At 38.2% G+C, this 21,117-nt stretch overlaps 1 protein-coding gene across 1 annotated transcript in view; it reads left to right on the top strand.

Moving 5' to 3' along the window:
- The window catches only part of PLB1 (phospholipase B1), a 214,184-nt gene that overhangs the window by 40,850 nt on the left and 152,217 nt on the right, over positions 1-21,117 (top strand). Inside the window, exons 6-14 of the mRNA XM_051976223.1 lie at positions 104-147; positions 5,913-6,003; positions 6,830-6,881; positions 8,025-8,111; positions 10,995-11,057; positions 13,464-13,543; positions 15,037-15,112; positions 17,189-17,293; positions 18,640-18,711. Of these exons, the coding sequence (XP_051832183.1) occupies positions 104-147; positions 5,913-6,003; positions 6,830-6,881; positions 8,025-8,111; positions 10,995-11,057; positions 13,464-13,543; positions 15,037-15,112; positions 17,189-17,293; positions 18,640-18,711 (670 nt within the window). The remainder of the gene's footprint in view (positions 1-103; positions 148-5,912; positions 6,004-6,829; positions 6,882-8,024; positions 8,112-10,994; positions 11,058-13,463; positions 13,544-15,036; positions 15,113-17,188; positions 17,294-18,639; positions 18,712-21,117) is intronic.

Raw genomic sequence — 21,117 nt, 5'->3', positions numbered from 1 at the left:
TATTGACTAGTGTTCAAGGATAAAGCTAGAACTTAGTATTTCGGGTTGGGGTTAAATCCAGAAATTCTTTAAAACATAATTCCATCTTTACTTCTTTTTTCAGGACTGAGAGAAACCAAACGCAGACATACGTACAAGTAGTGGCAGGTAAAGTATTTCTGGTTCCATACAATCCTACCAATCTTTCCTTCCCAATCAATCAGCCAATCAACAAACTTTATTAAGTGCCTCCTATGTGCCAGGCATTATAGTATGTCAGAGCTGAAATGGGACTTATGCAGTCCAACCTCCTCTTTTAACAGATGAAGAAAGTGAGACCCAGAAAAATGAAATAATAATTCTCACATATATATATATATATATATATATATATATATATATATATATATATATATATATATGTAGTGCTTTAAAGCTCTCCTCCCAAAAATAACTCTATGAAAAAGGCAGTGTTATTAATTGTTTCAGTCATGACTCCATTTGGAGTTTTCTTGGCAAAGTTATTTCTTTAGCTCATTTTATAGATGAGGAAACTGAGGCAAACAGGGTTAAGTGACTTGTCCAGAGTCATACAGCTAATACGTATGACGACAGATTTTGACTCAGAAAGATGAATCTAATGGGGAACTGAAGGTTGCTTTAGCCTTCGGGTACTCACTTAAAGCCAAAGCCTGTTCTTAGTTTCTGCCTCTGTCAAGCCCTGAGAGGGTGGCCGAGGCAAGGACCTTCATGCTCATCAGAAGTCATCCCCAGACATGGCACTCTATCCCACTATGCTATTCAGCAGTCCCAGGAAGTGGCAAGAACATCATATTATTCCCATTTGACAGATGAAAGAATTGAGACTGAGAAGTTGTTTGTGATCCATGATCACACAAATAACAGAATAGTTTTATATATAGTTTTAAGGTTTACAGAGTACTTTATACATATCTCATTTTATTCTCACAACAAAACCAGGATTTATCCACATTTACAGATGAAGAAACTGAGGCAAACAGATTAAGTGGCTTTAAATATCTGATGCTGGATTTGAATTCAGGTCTTTCTGACTCCAGGCCCAGAACTCTATTCATAGTACCACTAGCTGTGTCAACCTGAAGTAGATTTTCCTTCCAAATGTCTTCATTTACTATTGTATTTTGTGACACAATCGTGGGATTTTGAGCTGGAAAGGGGCCATAACAAAAATCTAGACTAGCCCTCCTCATTTTACAAAGAAGGAAATAGAGGCCCAGAAAGCTGGAATGATTTGCCCTAGATCACATAGGTAATAAGTGCTAGAGCTGGCGTTTAAATCCATTTCCCCAGAGAATCAATTGAATGTCTTTTCTTGTAAATCAACAGCCAAGTCTGACCATTTCTCTATTCAAATTCATTCTGGTACTAAGGGAATAATAAAGATTTAAAAAATCTGAAAAAAAAAATCTTTACCCTCAAAGGTTTACAGTGTACTTGGTTAACTGCCAATTAATTAACACAAACATTTACTAAGTGTCCACCATGTGTCAGGTACTGTGGTAGGTACTTTACAAATATTTTCATTGTCAGTGCCAGAAGGGGTTGAAATGAGCTAAAGATGTTAGGGGATGAGCAGAGTCTCTCACAAAGGCAAAGATCTCTCCTAGAAGGAAGTTGGGAAGGGACATTCAAACTTTCCAGAATTCATACTTTTGAGTAGGCCTGGGGCAGAAGGGGTAGAGAGAGACTGAAGCTGCTCTGGGAGGTATTTTTGTCCTGCAGCTGCAAAGGCAGTGGGCACTGATTTGCATGATTTCTGAAGAAAAATTCTTTAGTTTATCTTTAGATACCTTGTGCATGTAAAAAAGCTTCAGCCTCCTCCTTTATCTGTAAAAGTAAAGAATTTTGGCTCAGCCATTCAATGGTCACCCTTTAGCAATTACCTTTTCTTAGCATCCTCCTCAGGAAACTGAGGCTGCAGAAAAAATGACTTATAGAATCACACTTTGACTGCTGGAATGGACCTTAGCTGTCATCTCAGGAGCCCAACTTCATTTTATAGAAGAGGAAGCCAAGAAAGGGAAAGTATCACACAGGCTGTAAATAGAAGAGTAAATATAAGAGAACCCAAGTCTTCTGACTCCAAATCCAGAAATATTTGCATTGTATCCAGTTGCTTTCCTTAAACACAAAGGCACCCAGGGACTGACTTGTCCAACACAGGCTCCCCATGAAGCTTGAGGCTCAGGAATCTGGTTCATTCTAAACACTTGAGTTTGGCCTCCACGAAGGGGCCTGATAGTTTGTCACTTTAAGGGGTGGGTAACTAGCCAGATTTACTCACTAGGTCCAGGGATATGCCCCACTCTCATCCTGCCTAAACTTTCCCCATCCCTAGCCACTTGGAAGTATAAACCCTTTATTGGAAGTAAAGATGGAAAGGAGCTTGGAGGTTATCCAGCTCAATCCCTTTGTCTTACAGATGAAGAAAACAAGGGAACATGACTTGCTAGAGGCCACATGGAGAGCTAATGGTAGAGTCAGGATATGATCTCAGCTTCTCTGATTCCCATCTAATTAGGATTACAAGTTAAAGCTTGGGAATCATCTAGTCCCCAGCTTCATAAACTGGCTGTGACCCCAGAGGGGGCCTCATAATTGAATGTGGGGGTTGCGAAATTATGATTTATTATCAGTGAATGTTTGATTTGTAAATTTATTTTGTATACTTGGAGTCAGGCAAAAAGGGGTCATGAGTAGAAAAAGTTTAAGAAGTTGTATTCTAGCCCAATCTTTGGCCCCCTTCTCACTTCTGAGGCCTTGGTGCAGATTGTGAGTAGCAGGACCTAGATTCAAACTCAGGTCCTTTGACCTCTGCACCATCTGCTTGCTTTGAAAGGATTTACGGTGGAATACCTGGCTGAAGGAACATTACAGGAGAAGAAATTGACTCACCATGTTATTAGCAAATTCAGCAAAAAACACTAGCATCTTTTCCCATAAGGAAGGCAGAATGAGATTTCCAATGATGGGATAAAGATTGGGTTTTCTTCTTTGCATTAGTATAAAATAATGATTTTGAGTTTTGTTTATCTGACTTCAGGGCATTTCATGAGCTTTGATTGGGCTGTTCTACTATAGATATTTTCCTTGATTCTTTCATCTCCCTGGACCTGTATGTTATTGTTCATTTGTACATCTTTGCTTCTTGCTTCCTAAACACGCAGTCTGATATAGAAATTAGCTATTGAGATCCCATTGTAGACCCAAACTTGGCTTTTCTGTGGTTTACAGGGAGAAATAATAACAGTTAACACTTATATAACTCTTACTATGTGCCAGGAACTATGCTAAAGGGCTTACAATTGTTAACTTATTTTTCGTTACAACAATTTTGGGAAGTAGATGGTATATTTATCCCCGTTTTATACATGAGGAAACTGATCAAGGCAGAGGTTAAATGATTTGCTTAGGATCCCCCACCCAGGAAGTGTCTGACGCAAAACATGAATTCAAGTTTTCTTGACCTCAGGACTCTGTTCACTGCACTTCTTTGGTGCCGTTAGGAAAGGATTTGACTTTGGAGTTAGATTTGAGATGAATTCTGCCTCTGACACTTCCTAGCTCATGACCTTAAGGAAATCATTTAGCCTATCTAGTTCTCAGTTTCCTCATTTGTAACATGAGTCACACTAGACAATCCATAGATCATCCCTTCTAGCTCTAACATTGCGTATTTTTACTATTAGAAGTGACATTAGGATGATAAAAGGTTGGCTCTTTCAAAGGAGAGAGCCAATTTAAAAATCTGTCTATTGGGAGAAAACTTGACTGTACCAAACTGGAAGAACTGATTACTATTTGGGAAGTTAATATGAGAATTCCAGAAACCCTAGGTAAATCAGAGGAATTGGGAAATCAGCAGAATGAAGGTCACAGAGAGAAGCACAAATCCTTGGCTCTCTCCTGTACAAATATAGGAACTATACAAATATAAAAATATATGCAAATGTAATGATTATTCAAATCTAGATGAAAAAGATCAGTGGGTCATAGAGAATAATAAGCTAATTTTAAGTCAGGAAAATAATGCCTATACTTTTCCTTTACAAACATCTTTCTTCCAAGAGTTTCACATACATAATATCTTGTTGGTCTCATAGAGTAAACCTAGAGTGTAGAGAAAATATTTCTCACACTGATTTTTTTTCTTGCTCCAAACAACACAATAGCATAAAGACAGAGAAGGGAAACACACACACACACACACACACACACACACAATTTTCTTTCCACTGGACTATTCTATTGTATTTTTGGTATATTTTGTATACAGTGTGTACCTATATAATCTATGTATGTATCTACCTATTTGTATAGGCATATGTGTGTGTAGATAGATAAATAGATAGATAGATGACAGATAAATATTATGTGTATGTGTATACACCAGCCCCCAACTGGGACTCCTACCTTAACAATACTCAATTCATTTGATATTCCTTGTCTATGGAGCAGAAGGTATTTTTCATTTATAAGCCAGAGAATCAGATTCATAATTGCTAATGATGAGGCAAAAAAAGGGTTAAGCACCTTGCCCAAGAATGTGGATTTATTGTTAACACACAGAGGAAAGATTAAAATAGAGAGGTTTCCCCCATGTCCAGTCCAGAGCTTTTCTCCCAGGTCTGTGAATTGCAGAGTCTCAGCTGCTGTTGAAATGAGCTTAATACAATTCTGAATACTAATAGGGAAAGAAATTTAAGTGACCTTTAAAATCTCCTTCTATACAATTTCCCTCTAAATGCCTCGGGTGCCACTGGACAGAGACAAGAAGAAAAAGGAAATAACAGAAGTGAGAGGGATTATGGACATGTCATTTCTTCTTCATATAGCTCTTTGAAAGCTTTGCCTCCATTTCTCCTGGGAGCAAGATGAAGCTTACTATTTCTGAAAGTACTATTTTTAGCCATCTTCTGGCGCAATCAGCACCCGGTCATGTTCTGTATGTGCATGTGCTCCCTGAAACTCTCTTAGCTGTCATTCTCTGGAGGGAGAGAGGGAGGGAGACAAGTTTTACTACTAGAGATGGACACTGTGTCTAGCACTGATTTTTTTTTTCCTCAAGAGACCACTGCTAGGTCAATTCTCCAGCTAGTACAGGGAGAATCCTTAACAGAGGGCAAGGGAGTGAAGAATAAAATTTATGAACTTGAGAAGGGAGACAAGAATTCCAAGCTGCTGGAATATAGGGGGAATGTAGCATAAGAGTATTAGGGAAATCAAAGCCTCATCTTATCCAGATTGGAAGAAGAGACTGAAGGTGTTTACCCTAGAAAAGAAAACAATTGGGCAGCAGAGGGTACAGAACATTATAATTATCTTTACTTATTTAAAAGACCCTTGTATGGAAAAAGGTTTAGACTTGTTCTTCTTGCCCTCAAAAAGCCAAACTGGAAGAAATTGGTGAAAATTAGAGAAAGACAGTGTTCAGTTTAATCTTAAGAAGAGTTTCCTAATAATGAGAACTGTCTCAAAAGGTAGTGAGTTGCCCAACCCTGGAGGTCTTCAAATAAAAGCAGGATGTTGCTGGCTATATATACTTGCTACATGCTAGGCACTGTTTGCTAAGCACATTTATAATTTGTCCTTGCAATAATGCTGGGAGGTTGGTGTTACTATTATTCTTATTTTACAGTTGAGGAAACTGAGGCAAACAGGATTAAATTATTTGTTTAGGATCACACAGTAAGTGTCTGAAGCCAGATTGAACTCCTGAAAATGTCTTTCAGGTGCCAATTCCCTGCTCTATTCCCTCTATTACCTAACTGCCTTAGGAGACCCTTAAATTCCACTGCAACTCTTACATTCTATTATCAGTGATCCCAAAAGTGATAACCAGTTAGTTCCATCTTCACAAATTGTTGACCTAAAAGAAGCTTGATAATTAGTTCTTTCAGATTTTATCAAGAGGTTCAGTCCATCTGTCTTGCCACTTTCATGTCCACCTGTTGAGGAGACTTTGCCAAGAGACAGAAATGAGTAAGTTCCTTTGCTATTTCTTTCATTGGCACCCTACCCTCCGTTGCCTTGGAAACCTGAAGTTACCCACTGAGGACTGTGGGATGAGGGCATCCTCTTAGGACTCAAGCTGAATTAACCAAATAATCCTTTAAAATAGAGACCGGTATTAATCCAGTCACAAAATGGCTTTCCCATGCTGATTTCTCTATGATCAATGTGCCAATTTTCTCTAACGAGGTCATATGCTGATCTTTAGAAATCAGGGAAATGAACAAAGTAGGCTCAGTCACTAAGATTATTACCCTTGACTAGGTAGGGTATCTTATCATTGTTATTGTCCTTCGTTTTCAAAGACACCACTATGTTAAAACCTAGTTACAGTGTCCGACTGTGGCTGATCAGATCAAAACAAGCTTAGAATGCCCTGCCACAGGTCAGACACAAATAGTCCATAGGAACATGTGGGGTAGCATCTCTAATTGTGCATATTTTGCATTTCTTTGGGCTAATTCTATTGTGCTTTGTTCATAGAGCACAGCATCTTTTCTGATGAGGGCATGCCATGCTAGGCGGAACTGTGCCGGTGTCTCCCATGTCATACAATTGATACTAATTTTCTTAAAATCTGAGTGTCCTTATATCACTTTTTTTTTGACCACCTTGAGCACTTGCCTTGTGTGAGTTCTCCATAAAGTTATCCCCACTAAGAGCTTCCTATCCTGTAAAATTTCATAGCCTTAGAATAAAGTTTGTTGAATTAAAGCGCTCTATATACCTTAATGATATTTCTTTCCCTCTTTCTCTCCTCCCCCCCCCCCCCAACCCCTTTTTTCTTGTTTTCCAGTGATCTGAGAGCCCAGGCCAGAAAACTGGTCCAATGCATGAAAGAGAACAAGGTAAGGTACTGTCAAACCTATTTTTAGGAACTCCTTTGACTGTGGTAAGGCACTCAGGGCCAACTGAAAAAGGAATAGGATATTGTAGCTGCCCTCCATCACCCAGGGGACCATCCCAACTTGTCCACTTTAAACTTGTATTGTCTTTAAAGCTTTAAGGTGATCTTTGTATGGTGATACTCCAAAGGTTTCATGTTTAGGATGGTTCATGTGTCACCCTAACTAAAATTATTAAATGACTTTTCATTATTCCTTCAAATAATGAGCCTTAATTATTAGACAGTGATTCTTTGGGGGGAAGCTTTAGGAACATTAGCCAGAGATGCGTAGGTCACCTCTGATATTTAGTGCCTTGATAATTCAAAGCTGTAAATACTATGCTAAATGTCTTGTAGCCTCTATAAGCTAAATGGATAGAAGGTAACAAGGTAGAAAATCAAGTCTTGTAATGGGCTTCCATGTTTGAGTGAACTTGAATCTAGTCCAGAGTCTATGAGTCTGAACCAAAGGAAAAGTTTTGCCTAAGTTTTCACTGAATGACTTGAAATAAGAGTCACAAAAGTTGAATTTGAAGATAAGGCAAAACCAACTTGGGCAGAGGCTAGACCTCAAATTCAGGCAACATACCAAATGGAAGCAAATGGAACAAACCCATTTTACCTGAAAATAAGGACAGTGCCATGGAGACTTTTATCTAAGTGACTTAAATAGTCTATATATGAATTTCTGGAGTTCAGTGACTAGGATTAAAGTAGGAAGAAAAAATGATCTTTTTATCAGAGCTGTGACTAGTGCTTTTGGTGTCTAGAATAAACATCATGAAACATATTCTTCCATCAACCTTTTAAAGGTATAAGAGGAGAATATGATACAAAAGGAGAGGGATCCTAGTTAGGCCAGAATTACTTGGGTGTGGTCAGTGGTCAGTTAACTGGTAGCTTTCTAGTTTGACTAATATTGTTCTTGTTCACTAAATACTCAGCTTAGTTTTTTTTTTCCTATACTGTCAAGGGAACACCAAGGTATCCTTTAAATTTTGATGCCTTAGGTTAAATCCCCATTGCCCTGTTTGAATTATGGCTCTGTTTTAAACACAAGCCCTTACCATCTTCTCTCTTTTCTCTGATGTCTTTTTCATTTCAGCAACTGGATTTTCATAATGACTGGAAGATCATCAATGTCTTCTTCAAAGCACAGAGCCAGTGCCCTCCTTGTCCCTCCCGCCAACAGGTAAAATGGACACTACACTGTTTGAAAATTGCCATCCCTGATTTTATCTGCTGTACCATTGGACAGTATAGGGTAATGGGCAGCACTACTCATTAGCATTTTCAAAGAGCCCTGAGAAGTTTAATAAATGAAATAACATTTTATAGTCTCCTCCCCCAACAAGGGACTCAAAGAACTTTCAAATGTGAAGGAGACCAATTTAACATTTATGAAACATCTGTTATGGGCAAACCAACTCTCTGTGGTATCCTTCCCATTCTGACAGATCAAGAAATCAAAAAAGCTGGATAAATGAAATTGGTAAAGCAAAAAACGAGAATCCAGGAATACCATCTTCCTACTCAGTAAATATTTATTTCTTTTTTTAAAAACCCTGATTTCCTAGGAATATAAGTTTAATGGAATAAAACAAGATTTAGGAAATAATAATAGCTCATTTCTATGTAGTTATAGTTTATAAAGAAGATTTCCCCCCCAGAAACCAATTGAAATATTAACAGTGGATTTTAATAATATAATTTCACAGGTGATAAAAAAGAAATTGAAAGAATTTTCAATTAGCTTTACACTGTTAAGAAATGTTAGAACCATATCTTGAACTCATCTCCTGACTCTAAACCCTGTACATCATGATTAAATAACATTTAGTTTGCTCTTCCTATTTTCATGGGGTGTATTTCTTTTGGTGCCCTCCCACCTCCTTTTCTGTTTCCTTCTTCCATCTCTTGCCCAATGGGCAGCTGGGACTGTCATGCTTCTTAGACTGAAGAATCCCATCCATGCCTGCCCTCCATCTAAATTATAAGCACCCCATGGTTAATATTCCAACTTACTCTATTCTTAAGATTATCCTTGAACCACATACTTGCTACTTTTGAAAATTGTCCAAGCATTGTTGGAAACACATGAAAAATTGTAAAAATAGTAAAAAAAAAAAATAGTATATAGTTCTCCTAGTTATAGACATGGTACTCCCGAGAAATGTGTCCACTGTGAGTTTGTTCTGTTTTGTCAGTGATCAGAAAAACTACATGAATTGAAGAAGTTGTCTTCACCTGGGAAGTCAGGACCATACATGTATAGGAGATCGGTGTATTCTAAAAGCTAAATTCATCAGGTAGAGAGTGCTGGACTTGGAATCAGGCAATCAGAGTTCCAAACAGAGCTCATTTATTAGCTAGGTGACTTTGCTTTCTCTGGATCTCAATCTCCTTCGTAAATTGAGGGTGATGGATTGCCCAGTCTTTAAAGTTTCTTCCAACTTGAAAGCCTAAGTGTAAAAAGAAAACCAAATTGTAATCCTGACTCTTCTACTTAGCTATTGACCTAGGGGACTGCTCCTCTCCTCCATCCCTCACTTTCCTTTTTCATCAGATGCAGAGGTTGGATTGGTTAATCTCTATGACCCTTTCCAAAACAGAAGAAAGGGTGAAAAGAAAGCTAGATTTCAAATTTTGAGGTTCAGATTTGAATCACACCACCTATGGTTATTGGCTCTAAGTGACCTCCTTTTGGTTCTTTTTTCTTTTTTTTTTTTTGTAAAATGGGGATCATAACACTTTGTGTTTCAAAGAGGTATCCTTGGGGAAAGACTTAATAAGTCATAAAGAATGTAGGGTATTGTTTGATTGAACTGAAATCCAGTCTCTAACATTGCACCTTGCCCATAATGGGCACATAATGAATGTTAAATTGAAGTAATGAAAATAAAAGGCAAGAACATTGAATAGTTAACCACAGGAGTGCAATCAGAGTGCTGAGCCAGAAAGAGAAAGAAGGGGAAATAATTTTCCATGGGGGAGGGACTGTCAGGAAAGGCTTCATGTTTAGAGAGAGAAGAATGTGAGTCTACATCAGCAAAGGTAAAAACACACATTCCTGAATCCTTTATTTCAGACAGCTGAAATCCACTATCCCGACAGGTCTAATTCTCCTGTAAGACCTGGCAATTTTATTTTGAGGGGAACTGGCCCACTGCCCTCCTCTGGATGGAACCTATACCTAAGGGGATTGGCAGCTGTCTTAGTTTCTCTGCTTGTGTCCCCCTAGGGAATAAAATAACTGTCAGACTTCTTTCCCAGCAGTCTTGGCATCCTGCCTGGGCCCTGTAGCCTCAGGGGACAGCCAGGCAATGTGCATATGGCTTGGGTTGGGTTGAGGTTGGTTTGATATTTCCACTGAAAAAGAGAGAGTATTCATTTATGGTGTCAATCTCACATACATTTTGAGAACTCTGAAGAGTAATTTTATTTTCCCAGCTCCAGGGAAGAAAGAAATGTGTTTTGTGGGGTGAAATATTTTACTTAGCTATATAAAAACAGGGACCAATGCAAAAAAAGGCACCTAGGTTCCCTCTTTCTCTGTTAACTCTTTTTCCATCTTATAAAAATATAGAGGACAAAAGGGACTAATAAAATGCTATTCAAAACAACATGCATTTATTAAGCACACTAGAAATGCAAAGATGAAACTAAGGTTTTCTCCTTATTCTCAAAGGGCTTAAATTCTCATAGGGGATGCTCCTTGAAAGCAGAAACTATTTTATTTTTGTCTATCTCCAGGGTCTAACACAGGGCTTGGCATATAGTAGTCACTTAATAAATACTTGTTGAATGATTGAATGAATGAATAAATGAACATCTTGAGGTGAATCAGAAGGCCTTAATCTCTGGATAAATTTTCCTCCTACTTTGCAGGACTGATTTCCTCCGGAAAAACCCTGCTACCAACTAAACCTTAGGAGAAAAACTATTGCCCTATCTTATAGATTAGGTTTGTCCTTTTGGCCAGTGGAGGGAGACAGGTCTCCAGCAAACTACTGTCCCCAGCAAGAAAAACTCTGCAAAGACCTTCTCCTCCAGGACATTTTTTTCTTTCTTGTAGGAGGGTCACATGACCAGGAGCATGCAAGAACTAACAGGATTCTTGGACTATTTGCATCAGGAGGTAAGGAGTTTTCAGGACTCTTAATTCCCAGACTTCTAACATCATTTCCTCATCCCCTTACTCACCTTCAGAGAAGGCCTAACTATACAGTGAACCAAGCACATACTCCCATAAGCTAAACTACTAGAAGCGCTCTTTTAAAGGGATGGAGAATATTGATTCTTAGGACATCACCTTTCCTGTCCTGTGGCTTTTTTTATGCAGCATCTGAGTACATGAGTGTTTGGGAGCTGAATTATGCTGAAGATCAAAACCTATGCAAACCATCTCAATCAATTGTTTTAAGTATATTAAGTCACAAACCGTAGGAACTTGGCAGCAAGCTCTGGGCCTCTGGATAGAACTTTTTAAACATAAATTTCTGTGTGAGAAAATAAGTAATGAAACCACTCTGGTGGCCAGTGGTTATCTCATTGTGTGAGTGATTAAAACTCAGAGCCCAATGATTTCTTAATTTCCCAGTGATTGCTCACCTGCTAGCATATGAGAGGGTAGGGGTATCCTGGAAAGAGGATACTTTGTGTTCTCTTGAAACATTCTATTGCCCATGGTGAAGCCCACTTCTTATTCTAAGACTTGAGATTTGAGAGGTAACCTGGTGTAGGAGAATGAATGTTGGTCGAAAGAAGGAAGGAAAGAAAGGAAGGGAGGGAGGGAGGAAAGGAGGAAGGAAGGGAAGAATGGATAAAGAAGGGGAGAGAGAGAAAAAGAAGGGAGGAAGGAGGGAAGGGTAGAAAGAAGGAAGGAAGAGAAAAAGGGAGAGAAGGAAACTTGGTCTTCCTTATCTTCTACCTATTATAAAACTTGTACACTTACTGGAGGCTTTCAGTTCACACTATGTCTTACTCTTGAATTCAAAGATTCCCATGATTTGAGATACTGGAGCATGGGCCATGGTTGCCTTGCTTGCATGGACTTTATTGAAGAATACACAGTGATAAGGGCAGCTAGGCTAAACAGTGGATAGAAAACTGATCTGGAATCAGTAGGACCAGAGTGCACATCCGACTTTACACACTTACTAGTTGTATGATGTTGGACAACTCACTTAATTCCTATTGCCTCCCAAAAACTCCACAAAAAACTCCAAATCCTCATAATCCCACCCTCAAAGAATACATAGTGATAGAAATGAACAGTACACAGTGATAGAAGTGAGATGGTCCTAAGAGTCAGAACTGTTCCTCAAGGACGTGATAGTCTAAATTCCTACTAGCAATTGGCTATATACAATTTGGAGCTTCTGTGCTTTTTAGAGAATTTGTGATTTAAATAAGGTCTTTAGACAAAGGATCACTTGCTTGACTTTACCAGAAAAAATGTTTTCTCTACTCTCTGGCAATTTCCCAAGCTTGAGTAATATGTTATATGTGCAGAAAAACCATTATGGCTTCCAGTTTGATTCAATTTCCACAATACTCTGTATTACGTGTGACTTGATTTATAGGTGAATATACAAAGGATCTGTGATTTATTCAGAGAAGGAGATTCTTGGTGTGAAAACATTCTTCTCAAAAAAAGAAAATAGAAAAAAAAGAAAACATTCTTTTCCAAGGCAGATTGGATCTTATCTGTGATTTAGTAAAATCCTAGGGGATCAAATAAAGCATTGGAAGAACAAATTATTTTTTTTCAGGGTTACACAACTATTAAGTGTCAGAAGAAAAATTGAGATTTGAACTCAAGTCTTCCTGATGTTGCCTCAATTAGAAACAGTACCACTAAACTATATATAAGGATCCCTGTGAGCTTCATATTGATTTAGACAATTACATATTAACATTATGTATTTTTATTTGTTTTATTTAATATTCCCCAATTATATCTTAATCTGATTCTGGCCTCACTAGGTAGTATTAAAGAGAACAATGTGACTTGTAGGTATCAAGTTTGATACCTCTGCTCTATGCTACTCTAATTTGACTTGTCACAAAATTAAATACCTACAGGCTATGATGAATAAATTTTTTTGCATTAGAATATATGTGATTCTAAGAAGAAATGTGAAGAAAAATGGTTGTGGCTCATTATTCCACCCATCGCAACATATCATATCCTAAGATAGCAATGTGTGCAAACACAGGGAGGTGAGGGACTAATGGTGATTTGGTATAAGGGTTCGCCTTATGAATTTGATTGGCGAATTTAACATTTACTCTAAACAGAATCTAATGCTCAAACATGTTAACAAGAATCTTTCTTTATATGTTAAATAAGAATGACCTGATGCACATAGGGATAAAAATGGGTGCCCTAAATGAAAGTAGCAAAATAGAAGCCCATGAGTTTGGAGTGTTTCAGCCCAGGATTCAGATTTTTGCCCAAGAAATTCCCAAAAGGAAAAGAGACTTCTCTAGAAGAATGTTTGTGATTTTTCAGGTATCACTCTTTCTTATACTTTCTCAGGTCCCCAAAGCCTTTGTGAATCTGGTGGATACCTCGGAATTTGGAAATTCATCTCCATCACATCAAGGAGATGGACCCAGGTAAAGCCAACCCATAAGTGTCCTGAGATGCCATTTTTGTAACTCAGATAAAAGTGCTAAATATTTTACTGGAATATTGATATGATAACTGGCATGGAAAATAGAAGAACCACTGCTAGAGCTTCAGAGGACCCACATTTAAACCCTGGCTCCCCCACTTACTGTTTGAGCTGTCCCTTCACTTTCCTGGACCTCAGTTTTCCTTCAACTCTTAAATACTCAGCTTATACTAGATAACCTTTAAGAGCTATTTTAGTCCTAAATCTAGGATCTTCTGAACTTCAGCTCTCTTATTATTCCTTGAAGACTCTAAGAAGCTAAACCCAGTCTTGGGAAAGAGAAGAAATAGAATTTTATTGTAAATAAAGAAAACTTTGATCACTGGCTTGACAATTTTACTTAAGGTATTTGTTTTTATCAGAGCTAATTCAGGACTTTTCAAACACATGTAGGTCAGTGATACAAACTTAAAGAAAACATAGGACACTCAATTGTACATAAGGATACCTGTGGGTTACACATTGACTTAGAAAATCTTATATTAACATTATTTGTAATGTTATATTTTTGTTGATTATGTTAATTACATTATTTAAATTAAATTACATTTTAATCTGATTCTCACCCAAGAAGTATTGTGAGTACATGCACCATGTTTGACACATCTAATATAGTGAATAGAAAATGGGACTTGGAGTTAGGAAGATGTGGTTCAAATTCTTCTCAGACATGGTATGACCCTAAATAAGTGCTCCCTTCTGGGCCTTAGTTTGCTCACCTGTCAAATGAGAGGGTTGAATTAGATCAGGATTTCTTAAACATTTTTCTTTTAGCCCAAGAAATTTTTATGCAACCCAGATATGTAGATATATAAAATAGGTATACAAATCAAACATTTACTGATAATAAATCATAATTTCATGACCCCCCCCCCCAATTCAGGTATGTGATCCTATAAGGAGTCACAACCCACAGTTTAAGAAGCTTCAGATTAGGTGACCCCTATATTTTCTTTCAGCTTTCTGGATGTAGATGGCATTTTCCTTCCAAAGTTTTTTGAGTTTACCTTGGATCACTGAACTGCTGAAAAGAACCAATTCTATCATAGTTGATCATCACATAGTCCTGCTATTTCTTTGTTCAGTGTTTTCCTGGTTCCTTGTTTTATTCAGAAATTAAGGGTTCTTAATCTTTGTTGTATCATGGGGATCTTTAGAAACTTGATGAAGCCTTTGGGCCACTACTCAATGTTTTTATATGCAAAAAATAAACTACAAAAGAATCATACAGACATACAATTATGGATATATATTTAAAAACAAGTGCATAGATAAGTTAAGAACCTCTCATTTAGTCTAGCCTTCTTCCATTTTTCATATGAAGAAACTGAGGCTTGGGGAGGTTAAATGACTTCCTTAATTAACAAGGGTTAATAAGCATCAGAGGCAAATGAAAACTCAGGACCTTAATTTCTGTTTTGCTTTGGTCTGTAGGGACCTGAATGAAGTGTGTGAGTGCTCAGAGGAGCCTTCTCGACTGGCCACAGCTGTGCATAGATGGTACTATCAGGTGAGGCTACCTTTTGGGTATGGCATTAAGCACTGGTTCAGGAAGAGTTAAGATGGGGCTGCTGGGTCTGCTCATGTTATGTCCCTATCCGAGACCTGACCAGCAAATGTTATTTTCTCTTCCTTGACATTGCCACAGTGTTATACCAAACATTTCCCAGTATCCAACTTGCTGAAAGAACTTGGATATCAGGAACTATTTTTCTTTCTCCCTGGAACCTATTTTTCTCACCAATAAAATGGGAATTTTTGCATAATATTTGGAGATTATTTTTTTTTTAATGTGGCACATGTTCAATCCCTCTCCTGTGGACAAGGGTTTTGATAATGATGATAACACATGCAAGGTGTCTCAAAAGTTTTAGTGAACTAAGGTTGCATCTCAGTGTCACATTAAGGCTTATATATTTCCTCACAACAGTCCTATAGGATAGGCAGTACAGGTATTTCCTCCTTTGACAGAAGAGAAAATTGACCCTCAGAGAACTGAAGTGATTTGGGCCAGGATCACACATCAGGTTTCTAGTGACAGTCAGGGAAGCTCAGCTGGTTAAGGTATCATTCCAACAAATTCAAGGTAAGGTAATTGGATTTGCATTTGGAATGAACCTCGGGAATTATCTGGTATGACCTTTTCATCTTATAGGCCAATCAACAGTAGATATATATTAAGCTTTTACTCTGTGCTCAGCATTATGCTATATCCTAGGTATACAAAGACAAAAGAAAAATTATTTCTGGCCTCAAGGATTTTACATCCTGTTGCGTGCTGGGCTCCATCATCATTTGGTTCAGTTGGCTTTGTATGGTCTACACCATATGTAATCCATCATCTTGCTAATCTACATTGATCACAGAGTCTGAGATAGGAGGAATATCAGGGGTCTTTTAGTAGACTTGTACCTGCTCAGGAAATTGCTGTGTGATGTCCATAACAAGAGGCCATCAGCTCTGCTTTAAAACCCTCATAATTCAAGAGCAAACCCACTATATTCCAAAGCAGCTCATTCACTTTCACGTATCTCTCAGAGTTAGGAAGCTTTTCTTCACATCAAAGCTACATTTTCCTTTTTATAACTTCTAATCATTTTTCCTAGCTCTGACTTTGAGAGTCAGGTAGCACATGTCCAATCCCTCTCCCATGGACAAGGCTTTTGAATGCTGAAAAAGAACTATCCTATTGGTCTCAAAGAGACCACAAGACATTGTGGATAATTCTGAGGAAACTTCCTACAATTAGGCAACAAACCAAAGCACAAGCATGACCAACACCAAAATCTCTATTCATTCTAGTCAGTGTAATAATACCCTGACACTGACCTGTAGTGATATTATCTTAGTAGTTGAATTTCCCACCACAAAAGTTTGAGATTCAGTAGACCATGAACTACAAATTGTATGCTGATCTATATTTCCTATCATTGAGCAGTTTTTGACTATACCTAGCTTTAAGATGTAACCAGTGGCTTAGAGGATTTCGTCCTTCAAGGAATTCAAACTCTGAACTCTGATTCTGAAGATGGAACTGAATCTGAAAAACTGAGGGAAAACAGCTTTTTCTCTCTCTAATACTGGATCAAAATACCCTCACCCTTGAGAAAGTTGGAGATATAGCAATAATAAAACTAAGATGTGATTCATGTGCGGGTAACAGGATCCCTTCTAGAAAGATATTCATTTTACAATATGAATATCAGGTATAGGGCAGCTATTTATTTCCTCTTGCACAGATTATGATTAAAATACTAATGACTCACAGGACTCCATAAACAAATACAGAAACATATTCAAGCTCATCAGCTAATAAAGGAAATGAACTTGGGATTGTGCCCTATTCTACTTTTGGCAGGAACCAGGAGCTGTTTCCACCTGAGGAAATCCTATAAGCCAATTAACTCTCTTCAAGGTGTTGGGGGGTATTTCAGAACAGTGCATGGTAGCTAATTCTAGTCCAAGGTTCTATATAAGATCCCTACAAACAACAACAAAAAAGAATTTAGATGGTCAAAAGAGAAAGGTAGACATTTTGCCAAGCTGCTTGGTCCTCTCACCAGTTCTTGTTATTTTATTTCTCCAGAACTCTTGGGAAAAACTCCTGACTTCCGGCAGATATGACACACAAGATAATTTCACAGTCATTTATCAAACTTTATTTGAGGACATGGATCTTTTTCTTTTCCTGGTGAGTGCTCCCTGGGCTCTACCCCACAGATGAGAGAGTCCAGAGCTGGGAAACACTTTAGTGATCAGTCTATGATTCTAATATGAAATATGAGGAAACTGAGGTCCAGAGAAAGATATTTGGCTAAGTCATTTGGCTTTATTTCTTCTACATAGAATTTTAAATGCTGGGGGGTGGGGAGGAGAGAGAGATGTTACTTGTATGTATTTTTTTCAATTTTGTAAACAGATATTTTTGAGTCACTCAATCTCTAAAAACAGATTTCAGAGCACTAGCCTATTTCAGGAACAGTTAAATATGACCTCTTTACTCTTCATAGCGTCATAATTCTAGGATTGTAAGGGACCTTAGAAACCAATTAGGCTCATTAAAAAATATGCTGACACAAGTTTTTTTTAACTTGTATTTTTTTCATTCAACATTGATTTTAAAAAATCAACCATAATTCATCAAATAACATGAAAACCTGCTTTAAAAATAAGTTATTAGGTATACTCTTAAATAGTGGTCATTGTTCAGTCTTTTTTCAGTTGTGTCCAACTCTTTGTGACTCCATTTGGAGTTTGCTTTTGCAAAAATACTGGAGTGGTTTGCCATTTCCTTCTCCAGCTCATTTCACAGATGAAGAACTGAGGAAACAGGGTTAAGTGATTTTCCCAGGATTACATAGATAGTGTTTGAGATCATATTTGAGTTGATTGCAGACCAGGCAGTCTCTATTGCACCACCTAGCTGCCCTTAAATGTTACAATAATTTGAAAATCAAGATAAGATCAATACATGAGCTATTATTGTTACCTGAAAAGTAATTTTTTTATTATGTATCAACTTTTAAAATCCTCTGTAGAAATTTTACATAGTATAAAATTCTTTATTATGTAATTTTTAAAATTTGTGACTAAAAGATTAAGATAGAATTATGTTTATGTTAGAATTAAACATTAAGATACATAAACTAAAAAGTAGATTAAGTGCTTGCATAATATATAGAGCATTGCAATGAACTGGCTGAATTGGGCCTATGAACTCTGTGATCCACTCATAGTTGCCTTTATATCCCAGGTTGTTTATTTAGTAATATGTCAGTTGTGTTTGATTCTTTGTGACCTCATTGGTGGGGAGGGGCTTTGGCAAGGATATTAGAATGGTCTGCTATTTCCTTCTCCAGCTTTTTTTACAGATAAGGAAACTGAGGCAAATAAGGTTGAGTGATTTGCCCAGGATCATACAGCTAGTAAGTTTCTGAAGCCAGATTTGAACCCTGAAAGATGAATTTGATGGATCAATAGCATCCTGTCTGCATTCCAAAGTCTGAAATATTATCTGCTGTATGTATTCTTTTTCAGGGGAACCAGGCACCTAGCCACTTGCTGAACAAGTCATCAGTTGCACTGGCCTTAAGTCTCTGGAATGGCATGGTGAGTTGGCACTCGTGTCCTAGAACTGTGGTGTGGGTCCAGAGGCATTTGCCGTAGACCTAGAGCCAGAGGGGGAAAATGTACAGCTACTTTATACCTGTCTCACCCTACCCCACTCCCCCCAACCAATTTACTACTGGTGCTACAGAGAAAGAGGATGGGCATTCTGTAGATGCCATGTGGAGCTCTGCCCAGGTCCTGGCTGAAGCTATTTTCAGCTTTGGGTGCTCTGACGATTTTGGGCTAGTGGGGCATGGGGGAAGACTGGGGAAGTGGTGATAGAATTGAGCTACATTTCAGAGATAGTCTCTTCATTCAAACCTCTTATGAGTCTTGTATAAAGCCATGATTTGCCATATCTGTTTGACAAAGTCCCCTCCGTGCTTTGTGTCGGACACATTTTATTCTGGCTTTGGGGCAGTCTATAGAGTAGCAATCCTCCTTTGGATGTCTCAAGCCCATTCTTCCTAGAAACTGGGAAGCTGGCCTCTTGAGTTCGCTTGCACCTTTACATTGGTGATCTTAGAGGGGAGCTAGGTAGCATCGTAGATAACAATATTCGACATAGTCAGGAGCACTTGAGTTTCAGTCTACCCTCAGATATTTACTAGCCATGTAGCGGCCTCCAGAGCCAGTTTTCTTTTTACCAAACGGTTCTGTCATGAATATGGGAAAAGAAATAAACTGATGAATACCTGGGGCAAGATGCTTGCTTTAGGCTGTCAGGCTTCCCCTTCCTGGCTCTCCCAATACCCCCAATCTTGACCAGGATTATAGATTATGGTTTATGGTCAGAAGTCCATGTTCCTCACTCAAATTTGAGCCCCGACTTCAAGCCTTTTTCTCCCTGAGATTCACCAGGTTTAGGCAGAGAGCTGCTGGTTCCCATTTTTCCCTTTTCCAAGCTGCTCTATTTTTAGAACTCTAGTGACAGAAACATGTTTTTCTTCTCCCTTGATTTAGAGAAAGGCCTCCCTCCTCCCAGCTGACGTGGTAGGCTGACTGATGGGAACAGCTGCATTTCGACATGTGTCAACCTGGATGGGGCCTGAAAAGGGAATCTTTTGGGGGGGGGGAGAAAAGTTCCCACCAGAGTAAATGAGAAACACACTGCCCCTGGGGAGAGGGCTTGGATGTCTTACTAGGGTGAAATGTTTGGAGGCACAGCTTGCCTGATAGAGTTTTTTCTGTTGGGTTTCACTGACCTTGGCTGGAGGGAGAAATCTGCTCAGGAAAACCCTGCTGTTATTAACATGCCATATGACCCTGTACTCATTTTCCAGGCCTGAAATACTCAGGCAAGGACTGCCTCTCATGGGCCCTTATAGTTCATGCCTTGCCTGTCATCCTGGATGGGAGAAGTGTCAATGATGCTTATCACAAGCTCAGTAAATTATTATCCTCCTCCTCCTCTTTTTCCTCCTCCTCCTCCCTCATTTTTTTCCTCTTTCTTCCCCCCTCTTTTTCTTTCTCCCTCTTTCCTTTTTGTTTTCCCCATCTTCTCTTCTCTGTCTCTGTGTATGTGTCTTTGTGTCTCTCTTTTCTCTCTCCCTCTCCCCTTCTCTCTTCTCTGTCTCTCTCCTTTCTCTTTCCCCCTCTCCTCTTTTCTAAGTGTTTCTCTGTCTTTGTTTCTCCTTTAAATTAAGGTAAATAGAGATTAAGTGATGTGCCCTGAATCACGCTTTTAGTAAGATGTCAAAGGCAATATTCAAGCTCAGATCTTCCCAGCTCTAGCCCAGTGCTCTCTCCATTGGTTCACCTTGCTGTAGTACCAGTCTTGGAGTCAAGAAGACCTAAGTTCAAATTCTGCCTCAGATACCTATTAGCTATCTTATTCTAAGCAATTCTCATAACTTCTCTCAGCCTCAATGTCCTCATCCATAATATGGGGATAATATCACTTATCTCCTAGAGTTGTTATGAAGATTAGATGAAATAGTATTTGTGTCTGGTATATTTTAATATACTTAATATTATATACTTATATTAATAAAAGTACATATCATATATTTATATTACACATGTAATATACTTTAATTTACTTAGCTGTTAGCTATTATTTTTGCACTGTCATTCTCTATACCTAGAATATCTTCTCCTTCTTTGGAGACAATTTAGTTCAAAAAACATTTATTATATAGTACTATATGTTATATATATACATAATATATAATCAAGTTAAAAAACATGGAATAGTGAATTAGTATCCTAGAAGTCATGAAGACCTGGCTTCAGCTCCTCCCTCTGACACATATTGGACCAGTTACAACCTTTCAGTGTCCCAGGAAACTCTCTAAGATGAAAAGTTACAGATGAATTTTTTTATCTGAATTGGTAAAAGGGGTTTCCATATTGGGAATTTCTCATCCCAGTGAAATTTCAAGCCAGGATCCCTCCAAAAGATAT

This window comes from Antechinus flavipes, chromosome 2, assembly GCF_016432865.1.
Source record: "Antechinus flavipes isolate AdamAnt ecotype Samford, QLD, Australia chromosome 2, AdamAnt_v2, whole genome shotgun sequence".
Lineage (NCBI taxonomy): Eukaryota > Metazoa > Chordata > Mammalia > Dasyuromorphia > Dasyuridae > Antechinus > Antechinus flavipes.
The sequence above is the reverse complement of the archived record's forward strand: the minus strand, read 5'-3'. Positions and strand labels throughout refer to the sequence as shown.